This window comes from Strongylocentrotus purpuratus, unplaced genomic scaffold, assembly GCF_000002235.5.
Source record: "Strongylocentrotus purpuratus isolate Spur 01 unplaced genomic scaffold, Spur_5.0 spur5_scaffold_13, whole genome shotgun sequence".
Classification (NCBI taxonomy): domain Eukaryota; kingdom Metazoa; phylum Echinodermata; class Echinoidea; order Camarodonta; family Strongylocentrotidae; genus Strongylocentrotus; species Strongylocentrotus purpuratus.
Genome location: NW_022145598.1, coordinates 5,192,656 through 5,218,771, shown reverse-complemented (window position 1 = coordinate 5,218,771; position 26,116 = coordinate 5,192,656). Strand labels below are relative to the sequence as shown.

The 26,116-nt window shown below is 38.6% G+C and overlaps 1 protein-coding gene across 2 annotated transcripts; it reads right to left on the bottom strand.

Moving 5' to 3' along the window:
* Positions 1-1,762: 1,762 nt before the first annotated feature.
* LOC594692 (transcription elongation factor S-II) lies at positions 1,763-23,794 on the bottom strand. 2 transcript variants are annotated; one of them, XM_030982760.1, is made up of 10 exons: positions 23,601-23,700; positions 16,409-16,478; positions 15,982-16,056; positions 14,723-14,837; positions 13,840-14,052; positions 12,299-12,364; positions 11,618-11,772; positions 11,200-11,346; positions 5,145-5,216; positions 1,763-4,262 (listed from the first exon to the last, which is right to left on the bottom strand). In XM_030982760.1, the coding sequence occupies exons 4-10, from the start codon at positions 14,820-14,822 to the stop codon at positions 4,254-4,256; spliced, it is 762 nt and encodes a 253-aa protein (XP_030838620.1). In that variant the 5' UTR covers positions 14,823-14,837; positions 15,982-16,056; positions 16,409-16,478; positions 23,601-23,700; the 3' UTR covers positions 1,763-4,253. The 2 variants fall into 2 exon arrangements, with proteins under 2 accessions (XP_030838620.1, XP_030838619.1); XM_030982759.1 differs by lacking the exon at positions 16,409-16,478 and having other exon boundaries at positions 23,601-23,794.
* Positions 23,795-26,116: the final 2,322 nt, after the last annotated feature.

Sequence of the window (26,116 nt, the reverse complement as noted above, 5' to 3'; positions counted from 1 at the left end):
TTTTGTAATAGGAAATGTGCTAAATTTCTATTTTTCACCACAAATGCATTCCAAAAATATTTTTGCCAAATACTAACAATATGTTCGAAAAGGGGGTAAATATTCAAAATCTAGTTCATTTGTAATCATTTTTGTAATGTGTTTGCATTGTTTTTAAAGCTTTGTACAATTATTTACAAAAAATATGTACATGAATAGGTATTTGTCAAGAGAGCCTTCATGTTAAGATTGTAAGTTCATGCTGGCATTGTACTGGAAGGAAAATGTTACAGATTTCTCATAAGGTTCAATTAGGTAAAAACACAAAAATCAGAAGAAAATGTGTTGTTGAAAGTTTGAACAAAATTGGGCAATTATATATACTCAGTAGAAAGTTATAAATATTTCAGACTTGAGATTACTACTACTACTATAAGTGGGTTCTTGTATAGCGCTCTGTCAGATTTGACACTCCTGGCACTCTCCACAATTGTTACCCCGGCTCTAGCATGGCTACCATTATGGCGCTCTAGTAGTTCAAGGATTTAATCTTTGGCAAGTACCCATTTACCTCACCTAGGTGGATTGTGGCAAATACAGATTAATGTCTTGCCAAAGGGAGATGAACCATGAACCATGTTGACAAATCAACTAGACCACAACACCTCCACAAAATGGAAATGCACATGCAAATCTACAAAATTGGCAAATTGGTCAGATGATTGTGATAGAACTAGGACAACTCTCCCACTTATTTGGATAGATGAAAATTCATGACAAGAGGAGTGTCGTTATCTCAAATACAAACACTAGATTAGTAGAGTGAGGTAGATGGTTCTCTTGTACAACATAAATTTAAAAAAAAAACATACAGATATCTGGCAAAGAGAAATACACAGGAGCGTGCAGTCTCACAAGGATGCAATAGATGCGTGAAGAATTTGAGAGAAATAAATAGGTCAAGATTAGCCTTTGTACCAGTAAGGGTAAGTTCAAAGTGTGCAAAAATTCTAACATTCAGGCAACAGCCAAAACGAACATCATTTAGGCCTACACCGAGGAGAGGAAGAGTGTCCATTTAAGGCTCCTTCAGATGTGATGCGTTTTTTCTTATGATGACGTAATACACTTCACATTTCTGTATATTATAACAGAGAGTGCCGCGGTGAATACATGCAAGTCCTTTGTTTCGCTCACTTGCCATTAATTTTTTGTTCATTTTACGTGTAAAAAAGGGGCACTTTTAGAGGCAATTTACCGCTCCATTTGTGAACATGTGTGTTAAGGAAATTCGTTATGAGGTCCCGCTTAAAATTGTAAGTAATTTTGTAGTTGGACGAATTAGGAGAGATGTCTGCCACTACAAATCTGTGACAATATCAAATCGCCAAGTTGATAGTTCCTCACCCAGGTGAAGTGAATGGGTACCTGGTAGGAATTTATTCCTTGAAACGCAGCGCGCGTAACAGCTGCACTGCTAAAGCCAGGGTAATTATGCTGCATTATTGTAGAGCGCTTAGAGACTTCTGACAAAGTAAGTGTTAGGCGCTATATAAGCACTGTAATTATTATTTATTTACATGAAAGTAGAGTGAATTACAAAAATTCAACTTCTAAAATTTTCTAACTCTTAATCCAATTTCGTTCAAACTTTCACCAATCTGTGTGTATGATTTCCAGTGCTACATACTATGAAGGCTAGAGTGTCCTAGAATGGGTCAAACATATTTCATATCCAATGTTCAACTTTTGAAATGCAGCAAAGATCAAAGTACTTCTTAGATACATTTTTAAACAACTGATAATTTTAATATCATGAATTCATGTCATCAATGTGTATTCAATCGATAAAACCACATGGCATTGAATGGGTGATACTGTTTTGGCCTAAAAATTGATGCGAAATACAAGTTGAAAGTTCTCCATATTGATGTTACCTTATAATTGAGAGTAATTGCAACTTCATGGTAAATGACACATTTATTTCATAGGAAGAGCAAGAAAATCAATCATTTACTACTGTTTGCATTTTATAAACATAAACATGAGTTTTAATGAAAATGAAACAAAAACAGAAATTAAGTTACATGAGCTGATTATTACTGCTTGCAACTAATATCATTATATTATACATGTATAGTGATACCTACACAAAATGGCAACAAAATCTATACAAATTTGGACAAGCAAGGGAATACTTCAAACAAACACTAAATGAAATAAACTGAACTTGGATGGAATATTACATTTTGTATTATATACATTTTTCAAAAATACTACACGATTCATGTAAAACCAGAAACATTAGCAACATGAACATTTTGCAGACTGTTTTGAGTGTTGACAGATGATGGCTTTCACAGCAAGTTTTGGTGTTGCAATTGTTTCATATCGGCTGCCCTTGAGTGAAATATCAGTTATACTGCATTCAGCTCGTGAATATATCACGAGTCACAGACAATCGTAATATTCATGCTAGGTGAATAAAAAGTATCTGATATACCACAAAAGAAAGCCAATATTACTATTACACATACACATTCTATGAAATACATGTTTGCAGTGAAATTTACTGTGGGAACAAGCGATTGAAGCCAGCAGGCGGCACTGCTTGTGAATGATTGCCCTTGCCATGTGCAGGATTGAATATTATGAGAAGATCATGGTCAGGGTGCAATATTGAAATAATACTGCAAGCTCAATCTGCAGCAGTGGAGTGACGTGTTGTATGAAGGTAAAGCAATATGCTAGTAATATTGAACTTGATCAAACAAAGGTAATCATATACATGATTTTTATTCTCTTGAAAGAGAGGCGAGAATGTCCAATAATTTTGGTTGATTTACAGCGTGAAACCTGTGAATCAACACCATTCATAAACTTAAAGAAATTGTCATGGTTACAACAACAGTTTTCTGATTTTAGTGGCACCTGAATTTACAGCCACATTTACAGACAAACTTGCAAAATATAGGTGATTCAACAGAATGACATTTGAACCTAAACTAATAACTTCATAAATAAGTCAAGAAAGTCATGAACCAATTGAACAAACAAACAAGAGCCCGGATGGTCTAGCATCTAACCACTGATACAAAATTGTCAAGACTTCCATTTAAAGCTAACACATGGGATCTAAGTGCAACTCAAAAATAAGTTGGAAAAAGTGACAACTCCACACTTTGCGAACACAAGTCATATAGCGGTTGCTCCCTCGAGCATAAAATATCATCAGATAATTTGGTGTCATGTGATAGAACAGACCCATACATGTAGCTACCTACTGGTAAGAGCTTTTCCTGAATTATTTTAACATTTTAATTTGGGAGACTCTTTCTAACTCTAAACTGTTTTTAAGAGACCTACAAAAGGAAAAAAAACAACAGATATCAGAATACAGTAACAGACTTTACTCATGAATCTAAGAGATACTGAATAATTATAATTATCTCTTGCATAAGAGCCACAGCATAGCCATTCATGCACTTGCCAATTTAGACCCTTGAAATAAAAAGACCATTGAAAAAAAATTCTTTAGAAGGAAGCAGTGTGGTGCAATTGGATCGTCATCTTGCTCACATCATGCTTTCATCATGAGCGTGAGTTTGAATCCTGTGCTGAGCTGAGCAGACTAAAATGTGAAAATGATTGCTGTCTCAATGTGGGTTAGCGCGACCCTCTCCTCTGTTCTCGCTGCAGGTTCAGGTTCAGGGGAAAACACTCCATTCCTCGGATTAGAATGTTAACTAAAGGCCCTGTGTGTATAGGAGAGTCACACAATCCAGTGTTTGGTGGGCCTGCATACAAAACTGGTCATTGCTGGGGGTGCTTTCCAAGTATGGATTGAAAAAAGTATTACCATTGTCAGTACCCTCGTCAGGGAGAATGTATTCTTGACATGTTCTATTCAAAGTCCTACATGCTTGGTACCGGTAACAATAGTGATGTGCACTGGCGAAAATGCTGGTACAGTCTTGGTCCAAACTGAGTAAGACCATATTTTAATATGGTCTTCAAGAATCTCTGGGGTGCTTTTCAGGTTGAAAGTACGGATTGACATATATTTAATATGATCGTCAGTACACTTGTCAAGGGGAATTTAGCCTTGGCATATTCTAGTCCCCAAGGATTCGCATCAAGGGTGAGAACAGTGGGTAGAGTCAATACATTGGATATGGTTCTTTCTTTGCTGCCGTGGTTTCCAGGTGCGGGAGTATGTACAAGAGAGTGGTATTCATATGAAACAATATCTACAACAGACGGATTGGTTGACATCAGCAGAACTGCAATGGAGATAAAAAACAGAGAGATGGGAAACGTTTTAATGTCTGGTTGCCGCATTTAGAAACTTCACAGAAGTGTGAACAGAGTGGGAAACTTTAAGAGAAATGTGGTAAAGTTAAGATTGTTACAAGATAACTTACATCTATCTTCCTAAGTTCATAGTTGGAAGCTTTGGGAGCAAATTAAATGTTGTATGCTCTGAAACTGAAGGTGTTCAAATTACCCATACCAGTATCCACATGTTTATCTATACTGAAGCCGTTGAAAAACAAAAATGGAAAGTTTCATGTAAATGTTTATCAATAAATAACACACATATATATACATGTATGTTTAAAGATATATTTGCTTTTTTAATTTTGTCTTTCTTTTCAACATGTACTCATGAAACCCAGTGAGATAAAACAGTCATAACTTTCCACAATCCGTACACAAAGGAGATATATTTTCGGACATTCAAGTATCTATTTTCATGGTTTTAATGACATTCAAAATAACAAAAATAACCTTGAAGTTGAATTACTTTTGTGACATCGCACAAACTATGTTAGATAGTACCCGACCCCTTTCTTTACAACCAATTTGTTCAAACAAATGTCATAATCTAACTTTCAAGAGAGAAAATTGCTTTATTTTGTTGAAGAATTGGACATAAAATATCTTCGGTGGATTACACTTTACCATGACGGTACATATTACTTGTTCTGGGAGAGAAACATGACGCCATTCTTAAAAAACAAACTCAAGGACAAACACTTAAATTCTTGGGCAGGATTTGCAGACATTGGCACAAAAGGAGTAACACGATTATTGCAACATTCCAGCACAACATAAACCATCCTTAATTCTCCTAGTTGTTATGATAACTCTGATCCATTTACCTTCCATCTGTGTCCACAATCATTACAGAATACAAAGGTCGTCATAGGTTCATCAGCACTCCTTGTCTGCATCTGTTCATAAAACATTGTTAAAAGAAATGTAAAATTCATGTTTTCACATTTCATATAGCATTATCACCTGAATTTTACGTGTCATTTTTATATGAGTAAATAAGTGAATCTTTGAATCAAGGATTGCATATAAAGCATGCTCCCTGGGGCAGTAACAACTCTGTGGTGAATGTCTATCACTCATCAAATACTCAGTGCCACAACTAACAATAACCCTAACCATAACATATTTTAAATAGTCATATTTATATATACATTTACAAATACACAATGATCATGGTTACCCGAAACAAAACAAAAACAAAAAAAAGAAAGGAAGAAGTCCTCGCAAAGAAAATAATAAAATTGCCCCTTTGCATTTCATCTAGATTACAACTATTAATTATACTACGTAATACCAATTTCGGGATTACGTTAAATGAGACCCCGTCAGTGCGCATGCGCTAATCAGCAATTCGTCAGTTGTGTGTTATTTGAGCGAAAGGACACCTTTCTGGCTCAAGAAATCAGATATTATTATCCTCGTAATCCCCGAAATTCAAAGGTAAAAAACGTTATTAGTTTCATCCTTGACATTTACTGATAACTTTGAGACGCTTATTTTTATAAATCACGCTTTTCTGAAGTGATATTTGAACAATAGAATTGTAATGTCTCAAATGGATAGCAGCACTGCTGTTTCCTCCGTCCGTGCTTCCACCCCAGGCACCACCTGGTAGCACGGGAGCCACGGGCTCCGACAGGAAGAAAAAATTACCCAACTCCAGTGGCAAAGTCACGGCTGGCAAAGTCAGCAAGAGTGGGCCGGGGAAAGCTAAAAGTAAGTCTGAGCCAAAGGCAATGAGCGAGAAGAATCAGGAAGTGGAATCAACGGTTCCATTTTCTACTTTCAATAACAGACTTGATAAAATGGAAGCGCTTCTTGCACGAGTGGTTGAGGCGTTGCCCGCTGCTAATGCTACGGCTTTCACCGGCAGCTCACACCCGTCTTCGTCTCGCGGCTCCACCGGGGCTACCGGCGGGGAAGACTATGTGCAACAGCCTCCGTTCGACCACGGGAATGACATACAGCCCACCGGCTCATGGATTTTTACGGTCTACCCGCGGATGCAACCGAAGCGGGCGCCGTCTCGGAGGAAGAGAATTTTGACACAGACATGCCTCAACCTGATAACTTTGTCATTCCCTCGATCGCCGCAAAATTTGCAATGGCATCGGATATCAGAGATCCTATTGAGGAGGAGGTATCCCAATCTACTTCCTATCTCATGACACACTAATTGGAGGGGAAAGTTCTTGATGAAGTAACTGCTAAATACCCAGCTCCGAGCAATTGTCAAATTATAGAGGCACCAAAGGTGAACCCTGTGATATGGGACAATCTACCTCCGATGACAAAAAGCCGTGACTTGAAGTTACAGCGAGTTAAAAAATCACTCACTCATGGCATCGATGCATTTGCCCGCTCCGTTTCTACGGGCGGTATAACTGATACACAGCAAGATGCTTTGGCGTTGATTTGCAATGCTAACTTTGAACTGAACTGCCTGCGAAAAAAGCTCATAAAACCTGACTTGAATGCAAGGTTTACGCATCTGTGCAAACCTACTCTGCCAGCTACTAGACTTTTGTTTGGTGATGATCTTGGGAAGCAGGTGAAGGATCTCAAAGATGAGCAACTGGCAGCCGCCGGTGTGATGAGGGACAAATTCAAACACCGCTTTGCTTCGCATCCCTACCGGGGATGCGGCTACAATGCACCGGGGCACCGCTGGGGCTCACAGAGCCAATCCCACGGGTATAGCAGGCCAATGTCAGGATCGCAGGGTGGCCCTTTTTTAGGGTACAGACAGAACAGGAGGGGCAGACTGCCTCCGTACACTCAGTCTCAGGCTCCGAACCAGCCTCAAATGCAAGCGCCAGGTGCCCAGAGGGGTCCCATGGGCCAGCAGAGGAGGAAGTAGAACTCCCAAGACCAAGTCACGACAAGGTCAGTGAATCACAATCTGATCACATTTTTAACAAAAATGATATGACTAATGCTAGTACTAGTAGTAGTGTTCCCCCAGCGGGCGGTCGACTGAGGTATTTTAGGAAAAATTGGCAAGAGCTAACAACAGACCCTATTGTTATTAGGGCTGTCACGGGATACAAGATCGAGTTTGATGTAGAAAAAATTAAAGACTTGCATGAATTAAAGGCTAAACGCTATAAACGGAGCGCCCCGGATGCTAAGCGCATTCAAGAAGAAATTACTAGCCTCCATCGTAAAAATGTTATTGAGCCCTGTGTACATGAATTGGGTGAATTCATTTCTAATATTTTTACTACGCCAAAAAGAACTGGAGGTGTACGTCTAATCATCGATCTTTCAGAATTGAATAAATGTATGATGTATCAGCATTTCAAGATGGATAATATCCACACTGTGTTGGATCTTGTATCCCCTGACAATTTTCTAGCCTCGGTCGACCTCAGAGATGCATATTATACATTACCGATCCACCAAGAGGATAGGAAATACCTCAAATTTATTGTCAATGGTCAATGTTGGCAATTCAAAGCACTGCCCAATGGTCTCAGTACAGCACCAAGGCTATTCACAAAATTACTAAAGCCAGTTTTTTCTAAGCTCAGACAAGCTGGTCACATTGTGGTAGGATATTTGGATGACACAATCCTCATTGCAGAAAATGAGGAAAAGCTCAAAGCAGCTGTTAAAGGCCCACTACACTACTTGTAGCTACTTGCGCCCTCTATATAGCAAACCATGCCTAATCGGTGACCATTGGTCCCCCATGATCCTCTTTTTCTTATGTTAACTGAGAGCTGAGTTGATGAGATAACCACCTGTCCAGTGACCTTGCAGGGTAGTCTAATCCCTCCTGTAAACTATGGCAGATACGCTTTAAGGCTACCCCTGACATCCTTGCACAACTCGGGTTCATTATTCACCCTGAAAAATCAGTACTTACCCCCACCAAAGAAATAACGTTCCTTGGCTTTGTTCTGAATACAAATACTATGCAAATTAGGCTTCCAGAAAGCAAGGCGCTCAAAGTCAAACTCCTCTGTCAAGAGCTTATTGACACTAAGGAGCCCTCAATAAGGCACGTCGCCAGGGTTATTGGGAAGATCGTTTCAACTTTCCCAGCAGTCCAATATGGCCCTCTCTTCTATCGTACTTTGGAGAGAGACAAAATTGCAGCAAAAAAAACAAACAGAGGTCATTTCGATAGAAAAATGACACTTTCAAATGAAGCCAAGGGTGAACTTCAATGGTGGGTCGAGCATGTAACGTCTTCATTCGCTCCAATAAGAAGACCGAAACCAGACCTCGAGTTGCGCACAGACGCCAGTGGGGCTGGCTGGGGTGCTACTAACCTCCAATCATGCACAGGTGGTAGATGGAATGAAAAAGAATTGCACAAAGCAAGACATTATGGCATAAACTACCTTGAAACAGTCGCTGCCAGGTTTGGCGTTCAATCCTTCTGTGCTGATGTGGAAAATGTGCATGTACTACTCCGTGTTGATAATGTAACCGCAGTATCATACATTAACAATATGGGGGGCTGCAAGTCCGCAGATTGCAATGAGGCAGCCAAACACATTTGGGAATGGTGCATGAGTAGGAACATATGGCTATCAGCTGCCCATTTACCAGGGAAACTAAACACAGAGGCAGACCACATGTCTAGACACTTTAACCACAAGACAGAGTGGATGCTAAATACAGATGCATTCAAAGAAATTTCTCAGCAATTTGGTTCCCCAGAAATAGACCTATTTGCATCAAGATTAAATAAGCAAGATGACAGATACATCTCATGGCTGCCTGACCCTGGAGCTGAAACAGTTGATGCTTTCACAATCGACTGGAAACCATTAAGTTTCTACGCTTTCCTACCCTTCTGCCTCATCGCAAAATGCTTACAAAAGATTAAATGCGATGATGCAACAGGCCTACTAGTAGTTCCAAACTGGCCTACCCAACCATGGTTCCCTCTTTTGAAGAGTATGATTATTGGGGAGCCAATGTTCATAGCTAGAAGGCCAAACTTACTAGCACAGCCTATTACAAATGAGCCACACCCGCTTAATAATCAACTTGATTTGCTTTGTTGCAGGTGCTGCGCCAGCCACTAGAAAGTAAAGGTTTGAGTGCAAGAGCTATCAATGTAATAGCAGCATCGTGGCGAGCATCAACGACAAAGAACTATGCCGTTTACATAAGGAAATGGAAGATATACTGCCATAAAAAAGGCTTGAACTATCTCCAGGCGAGATCCAATGATGTAATTGATTTTTTGTTGGAACTCTTTGAAAGTGAAAGAGCTAGTTATAGTGTTATAAATTCTGCACGCAGCGCCTTGTCTGCATTCCTAGTACTTGAGGATTCGTCATGTACAGTTGGAACTCATCCTCTTATTAGTCGTTTTTGTAAAGGAGCATTCCAATTGCGCCCTCCAGCGCCAAGATATAAGGAGATTTGGGATGTGAACATAGTGTTTAATTATCTACGGAAGTGGGCACCAGCGAATTCGCTCACGCCAAAAACTTTGACTATGAAACTTTGCACACTTATGGCGCTGATATCGGCCCAGCGGGTCCAGTCACTGCACAGCTGGCATCTTGAATACATGAAAATCAAGGGCAGCGAAGTTCTGTTCATTTTTAAGGACCTCCTAAAGCAAACGAAACCGGGAATGTGAACTTCAACTTGAAAATGAAGGCATATCCACCAGACAGGAGGTTATGTGTACTACTTGCGCAGAACGGAGAGCGTCAGAGGACAGGAACGCTATCTGTTCATCAGCTTCAAGAAACCACACAAACGCGTTACTACGCAGACCATCGCCAGATGGGTGAAGGAAACGTTGACCTCGGCAGGGATCGACACAGACATCTACAAAGCTCATTCTACTAGAGCTGCATCAACTTCAGCAGCAAACAGTACAAATCTGCCTATCAAGCATATACTAGCCCAGGCGGGCTGGTCTTCTGAACGGACGTTTCAAACTTATTACATGAAACCAGTGGAGAACAGGTACGTCAACTTCACAGGTGCAATCATGGCGTCCTAAAGGATGCCCTAGAATTGGCATCGCCTTTATAAGGTCAGCTGGTTTACCTTTTTAGCAGCATGTTTTATCTTGCTCTTCACTCATTAATGTATACTATTGTGTTTAGCACTGGATCTGATGGCCTACTGAGCTTCGAAATCTCATTTAACGTACTACCGAAATTGGTATTACGTAGTATAATTGAAAGATTAAACGAGAACCCGTTTGAGATTTAATTTCAATTATATAAGTAATAAAAATGAGGGTTTATGTCCCTCCCTTACCTGCCCTAGTGCTGGGTATTGTTATTAATTACAGTTCTCATTATCTTTCTGCTTGGTTCAGCAGGCACATCCTCGGCTATCTACGAATATTGCTGATTAGCGCATGCACACTGACGGGGTCTCATTTAACGTAAACCCTCATTTTTATTACTTATATAATTGAGATTAAATCTCAAACGAGTTCTCGTTTAATCTTTCAATTATCCTTTATCAAAATTTTCTCAAAATGTTACTGATTTTTTTGCTTAATTTGTCTGATTCTAGTAAAGCCATCCCCAAATCTCGGGTCAGAATTGACTTGCCCCTCAACCAAATCAACCCCCACCCAAAAATGTTAATTAATCAATCCACTCAATTATTATGTAATTCATAATCTCTTCCTCTAGATCGTTTTTTTCCTTTTTTCTCTCTCCCTTTTTCTCTGATTCTCTCCTTCATACCATTGTATGGCTATAATATGTATGGACTTGTAAGACATTTTGTTTTTGTGATTTTACTTTGTAAACTCCATGCAATTCAGCCCTTGGGCTGCCATGTGGATTTTTAAAATAAATACCAAATACCAAGAACACAAACCAACCACTTCCCCTCTCAACCTTTCCTCTTCCCCTGTTTGATGTATGACTGGATTACCTGGTTATAAGTGCAGTTCTTCTTTCTGCATTTGCCACATGTGAGCAGGGCAGAACGGGTGCCTTCAGTGTGAGCAAGCTGGTGGTCATTGATGGCTTCTTTGGTAAACTTCTGTCTCATCTGCTTCATGGCCTCACTTGCCATCTCCTACAACAGCAGTTCAAGATAAAGTTGAATTATTTTGGTGTTAAAAAGTTTGTGTTTTTTTTTATCGCAAAATGAGTGGTTTTATATTTAAATCCTTTGAAGAATGCTAATTTGACTATGATTGTGAACTTTGACCTTAAAATTTCAAGAGTTTTGAAAGCCTCTTGATCATGGAGAAACAAAGATGGGTATCAAAGGAAAAGGACAAGACAGGGAGGAAGGAAAGGGAGGAAGAAAAGGAATAAGAGACAAATGAAGAGAAAGCACTAACCTCAGCAGCCATGGAAGCGATCTTCTCTGCAGGGATGGTTCCTCTGAGGACCATCCTACGGAGGTCTGGGTTCTTGCTGTCTTGGAGGTTGGAAACCCTACTCCTCACCCTATTCTTATATCTCAAATCCGAATTACCGAATTCAGTGTAGATACGTACACAGAAGTCAAGGTACCATAAACTTTCAATTACACTGTGTCTCCTCACAACCAAGGGTGCACTTAAGTTCTAATCATGCAATTACAATCTGGACAAAATTGTGTATGAAGTTAATAGTGTGAGATCGATTAAGTAGTACATATAAAAATGGATGGCACACAGATTTTGGTATATGGGACTACACAAACATTTTGCATTGGAGTTTGATCCAAACTTTGAGCTATTAAAGCCTAAAAGCTCTATTCAAATATGTTTATCTCAGTAAACTGGCTAAAAAACAACAACCTGTAAACATAGGGAAAGAGGCATGATTTAGGAGACGAAAAGAGAGAGGGAGATCGAGAGAGGAGGGAGGGAAAGAGAGAGGAGGAGGGAGGGAAAGAGTGAAGTGTTGGCAAATCTGAATAGATGAAAGAGAGAAAAATTGAGACAAATCAGTATTGATGAAAAGCATCTTTGCATCATGAACAAGAAGAAAACCTCAATCATTAGGACAAAGCAGACATGTTTGATAAAGGATATAATCTTCAATGATGCCAGCTAGCTCTTCTGGGTCTTGTAATTCTTCCCCGTCATCTAAATCAGGTACTGGAAAATGAGACAAAAAAGCATGACACAAAACAATAAAAATGGGACTATATGTACATATAACAGACTATTGTGTAGACTTCTAGCAAGCCACATGAAAGAATAAATAAAGAATTCTTAAAGAAATAGAAATATCGCAATCTGAATTGCCGTGCAATGCGAATAATTCCCCCGGCAGTGGCAGCGATTTTGTGTCATCCTTATGTTCAAAGGAGGGACAAAGATCCTCTCTCCCCTCCCTGAAACAAAAGGATTACGTAGAGATCGCCACTAGTGGCTCAGACTATTGCCAAGACTAGGAGCAGCATCACCAAAACAATATGTGTGTAGATCAGAGTATAATGCATCTCTGTAGAAAATTTGAAAGAAATCTGTCAAGAAATGTGGCAGTTAGAGCACACAATAGACAGCCACCAAAATATGACCTTTGACCCTATAACAGATGGAACACATGTGGCAGCATCACCAAACACTAAAGATGTGTAGATTGCACTAAGACACACCTCCATACCACATTTGAAAGAAATCCGTCAAGAAATGTGGCAGTTAGAGCGCATATAAAAGACATATATACATGTATGACCTTTGACCATATAAAAGACGGAATAATGAGGGCAGCATCACCCAAAAGTGTAGATTGTACCAAGATACAATTCTAATTCTCTATACAAAGTTGGAAAGAAATCTGTCATGAAATATGACCTGCAGTGCGAACACTAGACATCTATCAAAATATGACCTTTTGACCCTATAGAAGACGGAACACTGGGGCAGCATCACAAAAATTTATAGGTGTGTAGCTTACACCAAGATACACCTTCATACAAAATGTGACATCATTGTATTGGCTTTCGTTAAATCTGAAAACTATTATTTGCGCGTCAGGAAAATGACATGAATATCTATTGGCAAAACTATGTAAAAATCTGACAACCATTGCTTTCCTTCGTGGGGCAAGTCGACAAAAGCTATGTGTACCTTGTCGCTAAACTGGTCTGCCACCACAACAGCCCCCCCCCCCCCCATTCAAAATGGTCTGGCGACGGCCCTGTGTACAAACAGCATATTTATCCTTTAAAAAAACTTTATATAAAGTATTTCTATGGGAGAAAAGGGAATAGTTGTGTACAATTTTCATACCGTAAAATATCGAGGCAAGTCGAAACACTGAAAAACAGAACAAAGCTCATACCTCCATTCTGTTTTAAATGTTTCTCTATGCAGTGTCAAAAGAAGTAAAAAATGAAATACAGTACCCATCATATAACTATACAGATAGAGTCATTGCAATGTCTATAAAAGTTGTGATTCATTAACACACACAAAGAAAATGCCTAACATATTACCACAGAGTCATTACAAAATTATGAAGTATCAATTACAGTGGGAACTCACATGTACATAGGATTTCTTTTATCGTATATATCGTATCATGTTGCAGTTCACGCAACCAACTTGTATTATCTTTCACTTACTTGCTACTTTGAGAGCATTAACCAGCATCTGCTTGCAACGTTCCCTGACGACATCTAGGCCCGAGGAGGAGAACGAACTGGAAGATGAAGCTGAAGACTGCCTGTTTATCGTCTTTGAGCTGTCACCCTCCCCTCTGCCTTGGTCCGATGAATTGCCTGAGTCACCGTTTGATGTTTTCTCTTTGGACTTGTTGGTCGAGGGCGTGCTACCACCTAATAGCGACAAAAAAAATACATAAACCAGGGTGGTTTACAAGAGGTTTTATCATGTAGTAGCAACAGGTTTGACAGTTTGGAAATTCATTCTCAACCCAAATTATTTCTGAAACATTAGTTATAAAATTTGTTCATAAGTGCTCCAAAATAAAGCTCAGCTTGCACTCTAGAGCAAATAAGAAAGCCCTTTAGTTAGCCTTAGACCCCAGCAACAAGAGACTTTGTACAGTAGGCTTGTGGTTGCACCATGTGAGAGAGGGGGGAGGATTGGGGAGTCCTGAAAAGGACTCTTGGTAATCCTCCCCCTCTCTCACATGTAGCAACTGCAAGCCTACTGTATATCTACATCACCATGCAAGCCAATACTTATAAGAGACTTTGTGTTTCGCACAAATTAGTTCATGCGGTACTGTGCATGTCGCTAAGGTGGGAAAGGCGTGGTAGTGCATGCTAGATTGAGCCCCTGAAGCTTTCCACACAAGGACTCAATGCTGACTTCTGATCAAGTGAATTCCATGCTCGACAGGTTTTTGGGAAGAATTAATATTTGTATACGTCCTTCTTGGCATACAGGATTTTACTGGGGCAATTGAGTTTTTTTCTTATCCTTGACCCTACTGGTATGACTGCACTTTATTATGTCAAACCTCAGAAGAATGTGACATACCTTGCTGAGGAAGGAGCTTTTTCCAGCCTTTGATGAGTACCTTTGCTAGATTTATGATCTCCTCCTGATCACTCTGTTTTCTCAGGTTGTTCACTGCCATCCCAATGCGAGTTTTCTGCGAGAGGCAATAAATTTCAAATGCTTTGAAATACATGAAGTAAAAACAAAATTCTTTAATCTGTTAAAACTTAAACAAAATTTTTGAAATTCTACTGCCCCCCCCCCCCTTACACCAAAATAATGAATGAATAGCCATCTAATTTAACATTTGCTTCTAACCTAAGTAAAACTTCCAAGCTATCTCTTAACAAATTCTAATTTGACTGTGCCCATTCTGAGCAGAGGTTTTTTTTTTTGGGGGGGGGGGGGGGGGGGGGGGGAGGGGGGGGGGAGGGGGGGGGGGGAGGGGGAGGGGGGGGGAGGGGGTTGTCAGTCTCATCGGTGTGACTAGGGTATCAGAGAGGTCATGTGACACATGCTATAGGGACAATTGTCCAGCAGCCAAATATCTTACAGTTGTACCAAATTCTCAAAACTGGACTAAATACATTGCAACCCTAATCCTAACCATTTGCTGGACATGGTTCCTAGCATTTCATGAAAACAAACATTAAAAGGTGCACTTTTACATACTAAAAAAAAAATGAACCCAGCCACTCATTTTATTGATAAGCTGTTTGCAAACAGACAGAGAGAATAACTTCTTTCTCTTTTCACTGAGTAGAGTAATTTCTTTTTAAAAGATTTGCCTGACTTTTGCCTGAGCACCATCAGAGGATGTGTACCACAAGATGAATGAAAGATCTTCAGAGCTGTTTAATGGGCTAATCCAACCCGAACAATTCTTTTTAATAAAAGCAGAAAAATCAGAGAAACAGAATGGCGAAAGTTTGAAATAAATTAGACCAATAATAAGAACCTTATGAATGTTTTAATTATGAAATCACTACAGCTATGCAAATAAAATTGGCAAATTTGTCAGTGGATTGTGAAGTAGTGACGGAAAAATCTTCTGTTTGTCATGTTGAAATTTGAAAATATCACTAATTTTGTTTTTCTCCCAAGTGTTGTCACACTTGTGGCACTACTCGAAATATATTATTGGAAAGGATATCATTACAGGTCCTCTTAACAGGAAAGCATTATACCTACATGTAGTCATACATTTTTTATTAAATTGACATTTTAATCATTTTATTTTCTTCTTCTAGAGTAGTTTGTTTTCAAGGTCGGATTTCTCTTTAAGATAAAGAACTCACCTGAAGAACCTCCAAAGTGATTGTGTTGTTCAAGGATCTGAGTTCTTTCAGTAACTGCAAGGAATCTTCAGATTCCTGAACAAAACAGACAAAATAAACACACACACATTAGAAACAAAGACAAATTGTCATAATCTCCAAACCATTATCTCCCTTTTTTCAGGATACCAATGAACAAAATTAATTGACAATTAACCACTGGAAACAAAGTCTTTTCTTTCTTTTTAAACAATCTTCACCCCCCCCCCCCACACACACACACACATAGCTGCATCACTATCCTGGCTGTGTAGTAAACGAGGCAACACTGTACTGCAGTACATTCATGCAATATTTTGTAAAACCTGCTGCAGCTACCGTAGTAAACTTTTATCATACATATTAACTACTCAATATTGATAAAAAATAACACACAAATAAATTTTACCAGTTTCGTTTAATTCTAGCAAGACTTCTGTCGATTGGGTCCATCGTTCTCAACTCTGTACCTCCATTTTCTAATGTTACGTACGTGTTAAAATAAAATAAAAAATTAATCAAAATACGAAGAGTGCCAAGGTCACGAACTTAAATTTTTATTAATTAGCGTGACGTATGGGACATTACATTTTTATTTTTGTATCTCATTTGAATTATTTGTTTAAAATTAAATATCTCAGGACATGCAGACCATCATGCTAGAAAATTGGAAAAAAATATAAAAACTTTCAAAATTAATGAAATTATGCAAATGAGGTAGGTTCCAAAGTGTGATGTCCTGTACGTCACAATTTGATCATAATTTGTTTAATTTTAATTATGAGAATTATTATTTTTTTTAAAGATATCCTAGGAAGTTCTAATTTAGATGAATACCTAACAAAAAAAATTACAAAAATTCTGTGTTGATTACATAATCAAATTAAGAAATGTTACGTACGGGACAAGTGTGTGACGTACGGGACAACCCCATATAAAACCAATGCAAGATGTGAAAAAGGAAATGACCAAAAGGAGAATATATACTGTGTTAGGAAACTTGTTGTATATGGTCCCTTCTAGGAATTTACTTGTTCGTTCTGAATTTCATGTAATTAGTCTTCAAGCCAGACCCCTAGTATTATCAACTTTGGTATTTTGCCAGTTGATGTCCCCAACATTGGCGTACTAGTTCCTGGAATGAGTCTAATGAAATTATATGGTAGTAGATGCACCAGAAGCTGGCTTTTACAACTCATACAGTGTAGATGCTGCAGGTAAGAATAGCACATGTATGGTATCAAGCTCTCCATGTGAGGGTTTTTTTATATTCTATTTAAATGTCATTAATGGTAAAGGATTACAGCATACACTGTACATATACAGTAGGTTTGCGGGTGCACCATGTGAGAGAGAGAGAGAGAGAGAGAGAGAGGGTTGAGGAGTCCTGGAAAGGACTCTGACTCTGTAATCTTTCTTGGGGGTGTGTAGTCCTGAAAAGGACTGTTTGTTATCTTTCTTAGCTTACAGTTCTGAGGAGAACTATAGTGCTTGGAGAGGATGAGTGGCTTGACGTTTCGAACAGGTTGACTATCCGTCATCAGGAGTGGAGAATAGCTGGCATGTGTGACCTTAATTTAGAGTCAGAGTCCTTTCCAGGACTCCTCAACCCTCTCTCTCTCACATGGTGCACCCGCAAGCCTACTGTATATCTACATCACCATGCAAGCCGACACTTACAAGCAGTACACTGTACATGTTATGCAGCCAGCTCGGGAATTCTAATCTCCTAAAAACTAAATCATAACTAAATCATAACTTTTTAAGGAAGGATAGCCTTTTTGAGTATTTTACACTCTCACCCACTTAAGATTTGTATCACTTTTACACCCATGCATTTTTGTTGATTTCGCTTTAATCTTTTGAATTGTGGAAAAGGTCACACAAACCTTTAGGGTTTTAATTTCTTATATCTGGTGGTGTTAATAAGATGTCTTTAATCAATACAAAATACATTCAAGATTTTTTATTTTTGTATCCATCTTTCACAAACATGTAGGCTACATTAATATACATCAAAATTCTTGATTATATGACAGCAACATATGCATGTTCTAATCTGTGATAAAAAGATTTAAAACAGACAATATGTTCAGCATTATCTTTGAATTCCTTCAAAATTCTATGATATTACTATCAAGTAATTCAAACAAGCTATGAAGAAAAGACTTCATATTTGTAATGAATCTTTGTTCACAAACACTTAGAGCATAAGAAATGTTCTTTGACAAAATATGATGTGCCAAGTGTGCCCCTGTGTGCCCCTGTGTTTCAAACAAGTTTAAATAAAAGTTTTCAAGTTCATCTTCTTCATTAATTATTATTTAAAAACATTTTGCAATGTTGAATGGAATGGATAAAATAAATGAGAAAAGAAGCATGACTGCACATGATAGAAGGGTAAATGGAATAAAAATGGTAATATACATGTAGTGTGTATGAATGTAATTCAATTTGTTTTCTTTGTTAAAGTAATATTTGTATTGATTTACCTCATAAATTAACACAGAGGATATTAAGTGATGGTCAGAGGATATAATTGGGTTCTAAAAGACTCTATTTGTCACTGATTTAAGTTAAAATTGTTCACATTTAATAAATTTTGAAAATTCTTCATTTCAATGCATTTTCCCATAGGGAAAAGTTGTCCCATACGTCACGTGTCCCGTACGTCACATACACACATTTACGTTTTGGTATATTACATAACAATGAAAGGTCAGAAAAATATGGTAATAGTTGTGATTAATGCTTGATTCCATAATGAATTAAGATATCATTACCATAAATCTCATAACTTAATAAATTAAGAGAACTGTTGTGATGAACTTATTTTTGAAAAAAGTCAGAAATTCTCTGGTCCCGTACGTCACGCAGCACATTAATTACATTAAAATTAATTGATGAATTGGTCAGAACTAAAACATGTCATTCCACTAATGAACTAGCCCATAATAGCCACAGACTCATACCAAAAGATAGCCATATAAATAATGTCATCCATTGTTATTTCTTGTTTAAAGTCTCTAAATGTCCCGTACGTCACAAAGCAAATAGCTTGGACCTTGACTGAAAAACAGTGTTTATCACTCAATACACAGTGTTTATCTGGATAAACTCTGTTTATCGGCGATAAAATGATAGAGAAAATGTCCCCAATAAACGCTGTTTATCAGTCGATAAAATAATATATCGCTCGATAAACAACAGTGTTTATCTGAATTATTGGGGAAATGGCATCCCATAGAAAAATAGCACATTGCGACCGCACCGTTATGTCCGAGCTCACGAATGTGCAAAGACTCTGGAACAGGGAGAGAAAAGGTACTTTAAAAGTAAGTTTTTTTACATTTCTTTCCACTTTACTGACAGGGTCATGTACCATATATAACCTAATGATTTTATATTCGATGTTATGTTGTATTTGTCAAGTATTTTACATACTTAAAAGTTCAAAAAGTTAGCGCTAGTTCAGAAGCCTATCCAAAATTTGACCCGTAACTCCGGCGTGGAGATACCCTACTAAAACATACCAAAAATCAAATGTCCAAATAAAGATCATGATTTAAAATTCATTATGTTTCGTGTCAATTTTCTTGTTATTTTTTAAGTATTTTTCGGAAAAACATTGATATTAGTATACACTTTTTCACAGGTTTCACGGCAAACCGCTGCACAATACAAGTGCATACCGATTGTGGGTTGCGGGCGGGCACCCGTCTGTACCGTAATGTCTCAGATCCTCATTACGGTAGATAACTTCACACACACAGGCGCGCGCTCGCCTGCAACCCTCCATATCAGTATGCACTTGTATTGCGAAGCGGTTTGCCATGAAACCTGTGGAAAAGTGTATACTATCATCAACGTTTTTCCCGAAAAATACTTAAAAAGTAACAAGAAAATTGACACGAAACAGGAAATAAACATAACAAATTTTAACTCATGATCTTTATTTGGACATTTGATGTATATGTACTTCATTCGGGTATGTTTTAGTTGGGTATCTTCACGCCGGAGTTACGGGTCAAATTTTGAATAGGCTTCTGAACTAGCACCAAAAAGTCGATTGCGTGCCTCACACATACATGTACATGCAGTGCTAGATCTAGAGGTCAATACGCATTATCATTGACTCTCTATGCTTTGCTGGAGTGGTCAAACTCTTATCAGCATCAGCATCAGCATCAGCATCAGTATACGGAAGTGTGCGGTGATCCTGTTGAAACTTCCGTTCGTCGCATTGAGTGGTGCTTCATTCTAATAAATCTGAAAACATTTTTGCCTGCATGGTGGGTGGACGCACATATTAATTTTATGGAAGCATTTGGTGCTGAGAGGACCAGGGGCCCGTTCCTAGAAACCGTCATAAGTCTAACTTCTTGACTAAATCAGCGTTAGTGAGCAACTTGTCCGCTACGTGTTTCACAAAGCCCTCTTTGCTAACATCAAGGACAACTTCCTGACTAAGGAATTATGATGCCTTCACCACCATCATATCTCTGTCATAACTATTTAGTTGATGGGCAGCGCCATCACATGTCATTTATTGGGTAGACTATGGCTAGCGAGAAAGGACAATAAATCCTCCAGCTATGATCTTTCTTCACATTCACTTAAACAGGAAGTTATCATTTCTTTACATTATAAAATCTTTTGAAAATATGCCATGTTTATATTTAAGGTTTTTCCCACTTTTATAAACTGATTATACGCATTTATTTACATATTGTAAAATCCTTGAAGGGATGGGTAATCTGCCACGGCAGGCAATCCATAGTTAGAAGTGTATTCTTTACTTTTCAGACCCCTATTGCCTTCGAGATAATTCTATCTTCAAATGTGTAAAATGAATAGTTTAAAACCTGTTTTTTAACGTTTGGAATGTTGAAGTTTCATTACATCATATTTTTCTAAGAATAATATATTGGTGTATTTTTATAAACTACCAAACGAAAAAAAATCTGGGGGGGTACTCATCTCAAGAACAAAAATGATTCACCCGTCATGTGATGAAATACTCACAATTATATTTTACAAGTACTTCTATTGTATAATCTACACAAATTTGGAAGTATATTGCATCACTTATTTCTTGGTATCATTTTCAATCTTTTTGTATTACTAATTCATTTAAATAATTGCATTTTTCCTAATTTTAATTTTGTAATAATCCGGTGGTATTGCGACTGAGGCTAAATCTCGGTTCCTCTTCTCGCCGATAGTAACGATCTCACGAGACACTAGCTAGTTAGCTCTTCGTGAAACGGTTTAGGAAGATCAGAGACATCTCCATAGTTGGCGGATAAAGTTATGACTGTCTTGTCGTTGGTTTCTAGGAACGAGCCCCAGTGCTTGTCCAATCTAATCTTGAAGGAAGTGATTGAAGATGCGGAGATGACAGATGTAGGAAGTAGGCCTGAGTCATCACGGGTTTTACCGAACCCGGGTTTGACTTGAAAATTTCAGGCGGGGACCCGAAATTTTCACCACTGCACTGACACTAAAAATCGTGTGCATGCAGCGGCGGGAGTTAGACTAAGTTGCTGTTCTAATAATGCGACGGAAAAGACAGTTACTGCTTTCAAAACAATAAAATAATCAATTGAATTAGATTAAGATGCTTTAAAAAATAAATGGACATCGTTTCAGTTGACGGTAGCGAGTGCGTTCAGAAACGGAAGTGGAAATATGATCCACTGAAGACTGAGCAAGTTAAGAAAGTCCCACACACAAGACTAAAATGTTGATCAGACTATTACAATTAAATCGTAATACTAATAGGCATTAATTTAATTGTCAAAATATATCCACAACATAACTGTTTACCCTTGATATTTTGATGAAGGAAAATAATTTAAAGCCCTTGAAATAACATTGAAGTGCCTTCCGTTCGTTCCAAAAATGTGTGTATAACGGCAAGCTGAAGTTACGAGTCATGTTTTGTTTACATCCCTACACCGTCATCCGAGCTGATCGGAACATTAAGCATTAAACCAATTAAAAAACATCATGTAAGACTTTAAGGGACTCCAATTCAACAAAATTACTGTAAAATAATGATTTGCTTTAAAAAATAATACTATAGATATTTATAATATCTTATAGAAATAATGATATTTCATGAGCTACGTACTCGATATCGAGTTAGCCATCATTTTTAAACGAGACGAGTTGTCTTGCAGCGCAGTAAACCGTAGGTGGCAGTATGCAGAGAGAGAGAAGAAATGCGCGGGCCTGAGATCACATGATATTCGCATGATATTCGCATGATTTTTTTTTCCTCTACGAGCTGCCGCATTGCTGTCTACTGCGCTGCATGACATTTACGTCTCATTTAAAAATGATGGCTAGCTGAACTCGATGAAATATCATTATTTCTGTAAGATATTATGAATATCTACAGGGTGAGTCAGAAAGAATGTCCCACTTTTTAAAAGTTGTATTGTTTGAAGTTGTTTGATCGCGTGACCCTCGCTTGTCTGCTAGCTGTGAGGCATGGGCGATTCGCTACACTGTGCGCAGTGTATTGTACCGTGTATTGTAGCGGCTGTGTTGCGGCACTTGCGGGAGCAGGGCCCTGCACTAAACTCGAACACCAAGCAAAAATTGGCGACCAAAGACACATTCAGTGTATATGGTTTCAACGATGTTGCTCTATACACTCATGTCGCTCACATACAATTTGCACGTAGCTTTACACACACTTCAACCTACACATACATATCCTTTACAAAAACTTCTAACGAAATCATCAAAAAATATGACTTACCGAAACAAAGAACCACCATACGATTTTGCTAAAAGTACCTAGAAATATCGATTAACACCGATGGCGAAAAAAATTGTTCAAAAATCGAAGTCGGGATGGAAATATAACGAGTTTGATATCAATATAATCGAGAAGTCGCAGGCAGAAATCATCGCACTCATAGGTTTAACATTGTGAGAAAATATGCAAATAAAATGAGTAAACACCCAATCAACTACGAGCATTGTGACGCTAGCACTTTTATGAATGAAAAATGACGTCAGTCGGGCTTGAGCGAACAGAAGAGCACATTGCGCATGCGCGAGTTTTGTGTGTAATTCTTCTTCGTGCCCTATTGATAAGATAGGTGTCAGATCTCAGGAATTAACTTTGTTGCTCTTCTTTGCACCTTCTCAACTTTCACTGCTTCAGCCTTAAACCTTGGATGCCAGATGACATTCCCATATTCAAGAAGAGGACAAACAATGGCCGTGGACAAGATTGGTAATCATGGTAATGCGTCTCTTGATAGTGACATAGTCTTGTGAAAGTTCTCTTTACGACAATACGAGTCCTAACATCTGATTGGCTCTTTTACTTTTTAGTTCTAAGTGATTAACTGAATTAGTCTAGACCTCTAGCGCCATTTTTTTAAAATCAACAATTCAACTATCAACAGCTCTAATCGTTCATGATAGTTATGCATTGAATCGCTCACATTAGTCGTTTGCGTTTGTTTGGACCGAGAAATTGTTTGGCATGCAAACTGTACTGTGGCACAACACAAAAGTGAGCACACGGGACAATATTCAATAATAAAGAAAAAATGGATCGGATCTCTTCCACTTACCGAGCCTTTTGTGACAATTTTGTCAATTTGTTTCCCTATCCGAAGCACCTCTTTCTCACAGCTTGACATTCTGTTACCTTTGTCAAAGCCTTGGTTGAAATTAGGACAAAATAAAGGAAGCCGAACAGAAACCCGTCGAAATTTTGGATATTCAGATATCAACGCATGCGCACGTACTTACCCGGGACCGGGGTACACTCTCCTATTTTTTATAAATCTTTCAGCTAAATAGTCAAAATTCTTGCAAACTGTTCTCAGGAATCGTGGACTCTTGCTTATTTTATTTTCAAACACTCCATCCCAACAATAGATCAATATTTTCATTCGTAAAACCTCAAAAGCCTATTTGTGGATCCCTCTCTTGAAAGAAGAAAAATAAATGAATAAATGAATTGAATTGATAATGATCCTTGACCCTCACGTTTGTATTTTGAGTAACATAATAAAGATTGAAATTGAATTTAGATATTTTTTTATTATCATTTTTTTCTTTTTCACGCTGAAAATTTAAATTGCAAAAAGGATAACGTGAAGAGGTAGTAGCAGGCGCGTACGCAGGGGGGGGGGGGGTCGGGGGTTGAACCCCCCCTTTGGTATTTGTATGTGTGTATTTTGGAGGAACCCCCCCCCCTTTGGTAATTTTTTTTTGTCCTCTTACCACCCCCCCCCTCAAAAGTGATTACATAAGTTTATTGCTCTCGAAAAAGAGCCTTCACTGGCTAGTTGTTAACTTCAAACAAAATTGAATCTTTATGAGAATTTATTTTCCTTTAACTCGTTCACTCATTTCTTTTACTTTGTGTAGACTTTTCTTTCCAATGGAAAAAAGAAAAACATTTTTTTAAAAGTAATATAGATTCAAGCTTTGTTGACAACTTAACACAATCTATCCCATTACTATTATCATTATCATTTATTTGGCGACCATTCAGTCAAAAGTTAAGTAAATAATACACAGCACACTTAGAATACACGTAGGCCTAAAATCAACAATTACAATAGGAATTAAGAGCACACCTCATTTTCCCAAGATGCCAGAGTAAAGAAAGAAAAATACATTTCTATGACCAAAAGGCCTTCCTACTCCTCAGCAATAATTACTAAGCATGTTTCTGATGTCCTGTCTGACATGCACTGGCGTACTGGTGGGGGGGGGGGGGCTTGCCCCAAATCAAATTCAACCATGACTTATTTTCAAAATTCCATACAAGTGATTTATAAATGATTGTAATATCACATGATTTTCACCAAATTGCGCGTTTCTCCATTTTTATTGTTAACTGACACATTCCCAAATAGCCAGGAAGAGCAGTGGCGGATCCAGGGGGGGGGCCGAAACGGCCGCGCCCCCCCCCCCCTATTGGCGGCGCAAAAAAAAAAGAGAAAAAAAAAAGAAAGGCCGGAGAGAAAAAAAAAGGAGAAGAGAAAAGAAAGGAGAAGAGAAAAGAAAAGCGAAGACAAAAGAAAGAAGGGAGAGAGAGAGAAAGAAAAAAAGAAGAAGATACCCCCCCCCCATCTCACTCCCACTCCGGGGTCCGAGGGACCGATTTTGTGTTCCCAAATTTTCCGATAAAGGGTTACTTTTCACGCAACAAAGTCCGGCCCGTAATACACACAAATCCGGCCCGCACTGACTTTACACACCGAAGATAAAGGGGTGCTTTCAAACTAAGAGAGGGAACATACATGCGCGTACCCTAGATAACACTGAGTGGGTGGGGGGGGGGGGGGGGTGGGAAGGGGAAGAGAAAAGTCGGGTGAGAAAGGGGGAAACACAAGGAAATGGCGCTAAGTGACAGTAACGACGAATAAGGGAAAAACTGTAATCGGGAGATTTGGGGTCATTCCAGAAGGCTTGGGAAACGTTATTGAATAGAGGGGGCCGGGCCGGCCGCATAAAATCTCGAGCCACGGATTCAAAGTTAAACGTTACTAACAGCCCCTGCTTTTTGAAAAAAATTGAAAAGGGCACAATATTTTGGATGTCTTTCAAATAGAAGCTTTATACTAAACAGTCAAATTTTAAATTAACGGTAGGGCCGCTTCACAACTCTTATGTTGCCCTTCATTTGGATTCAGCTCATACCAACTCGCTTAATTGTGCTTATATTTGAACTCATGTTGGTAGTGATAATGGACAGCGGCGGTGATCCTGGGCCCGATAGAGGGACACGTCCCCCCGGAAATTTAGATATATAGCTAGAAAGAAATATACATGTAGCGGAAAGAACGTACATATTGGACTAAGGGATTTTCTAGAATGCATAATTTCAGCATTCTACATTGCAAAATCTCGCTTGGTCGCTACGCCCCGAACCTCGCCCGATAACACAAAACTAAGATATGACGCTCCCGGTCGCGATTATTTCATGGTTGGTTGGTGGTATAAAATATAGATCTTTTTTTCCCCTTTCATTTCTACTGACCTAATCGTATGCTATCACAATCATGATTGTTTTCATTTTCCCTTTAAAGCATGCGTAGCTAGGGGCGGTAGGGGCAGTAAGAGGACATAG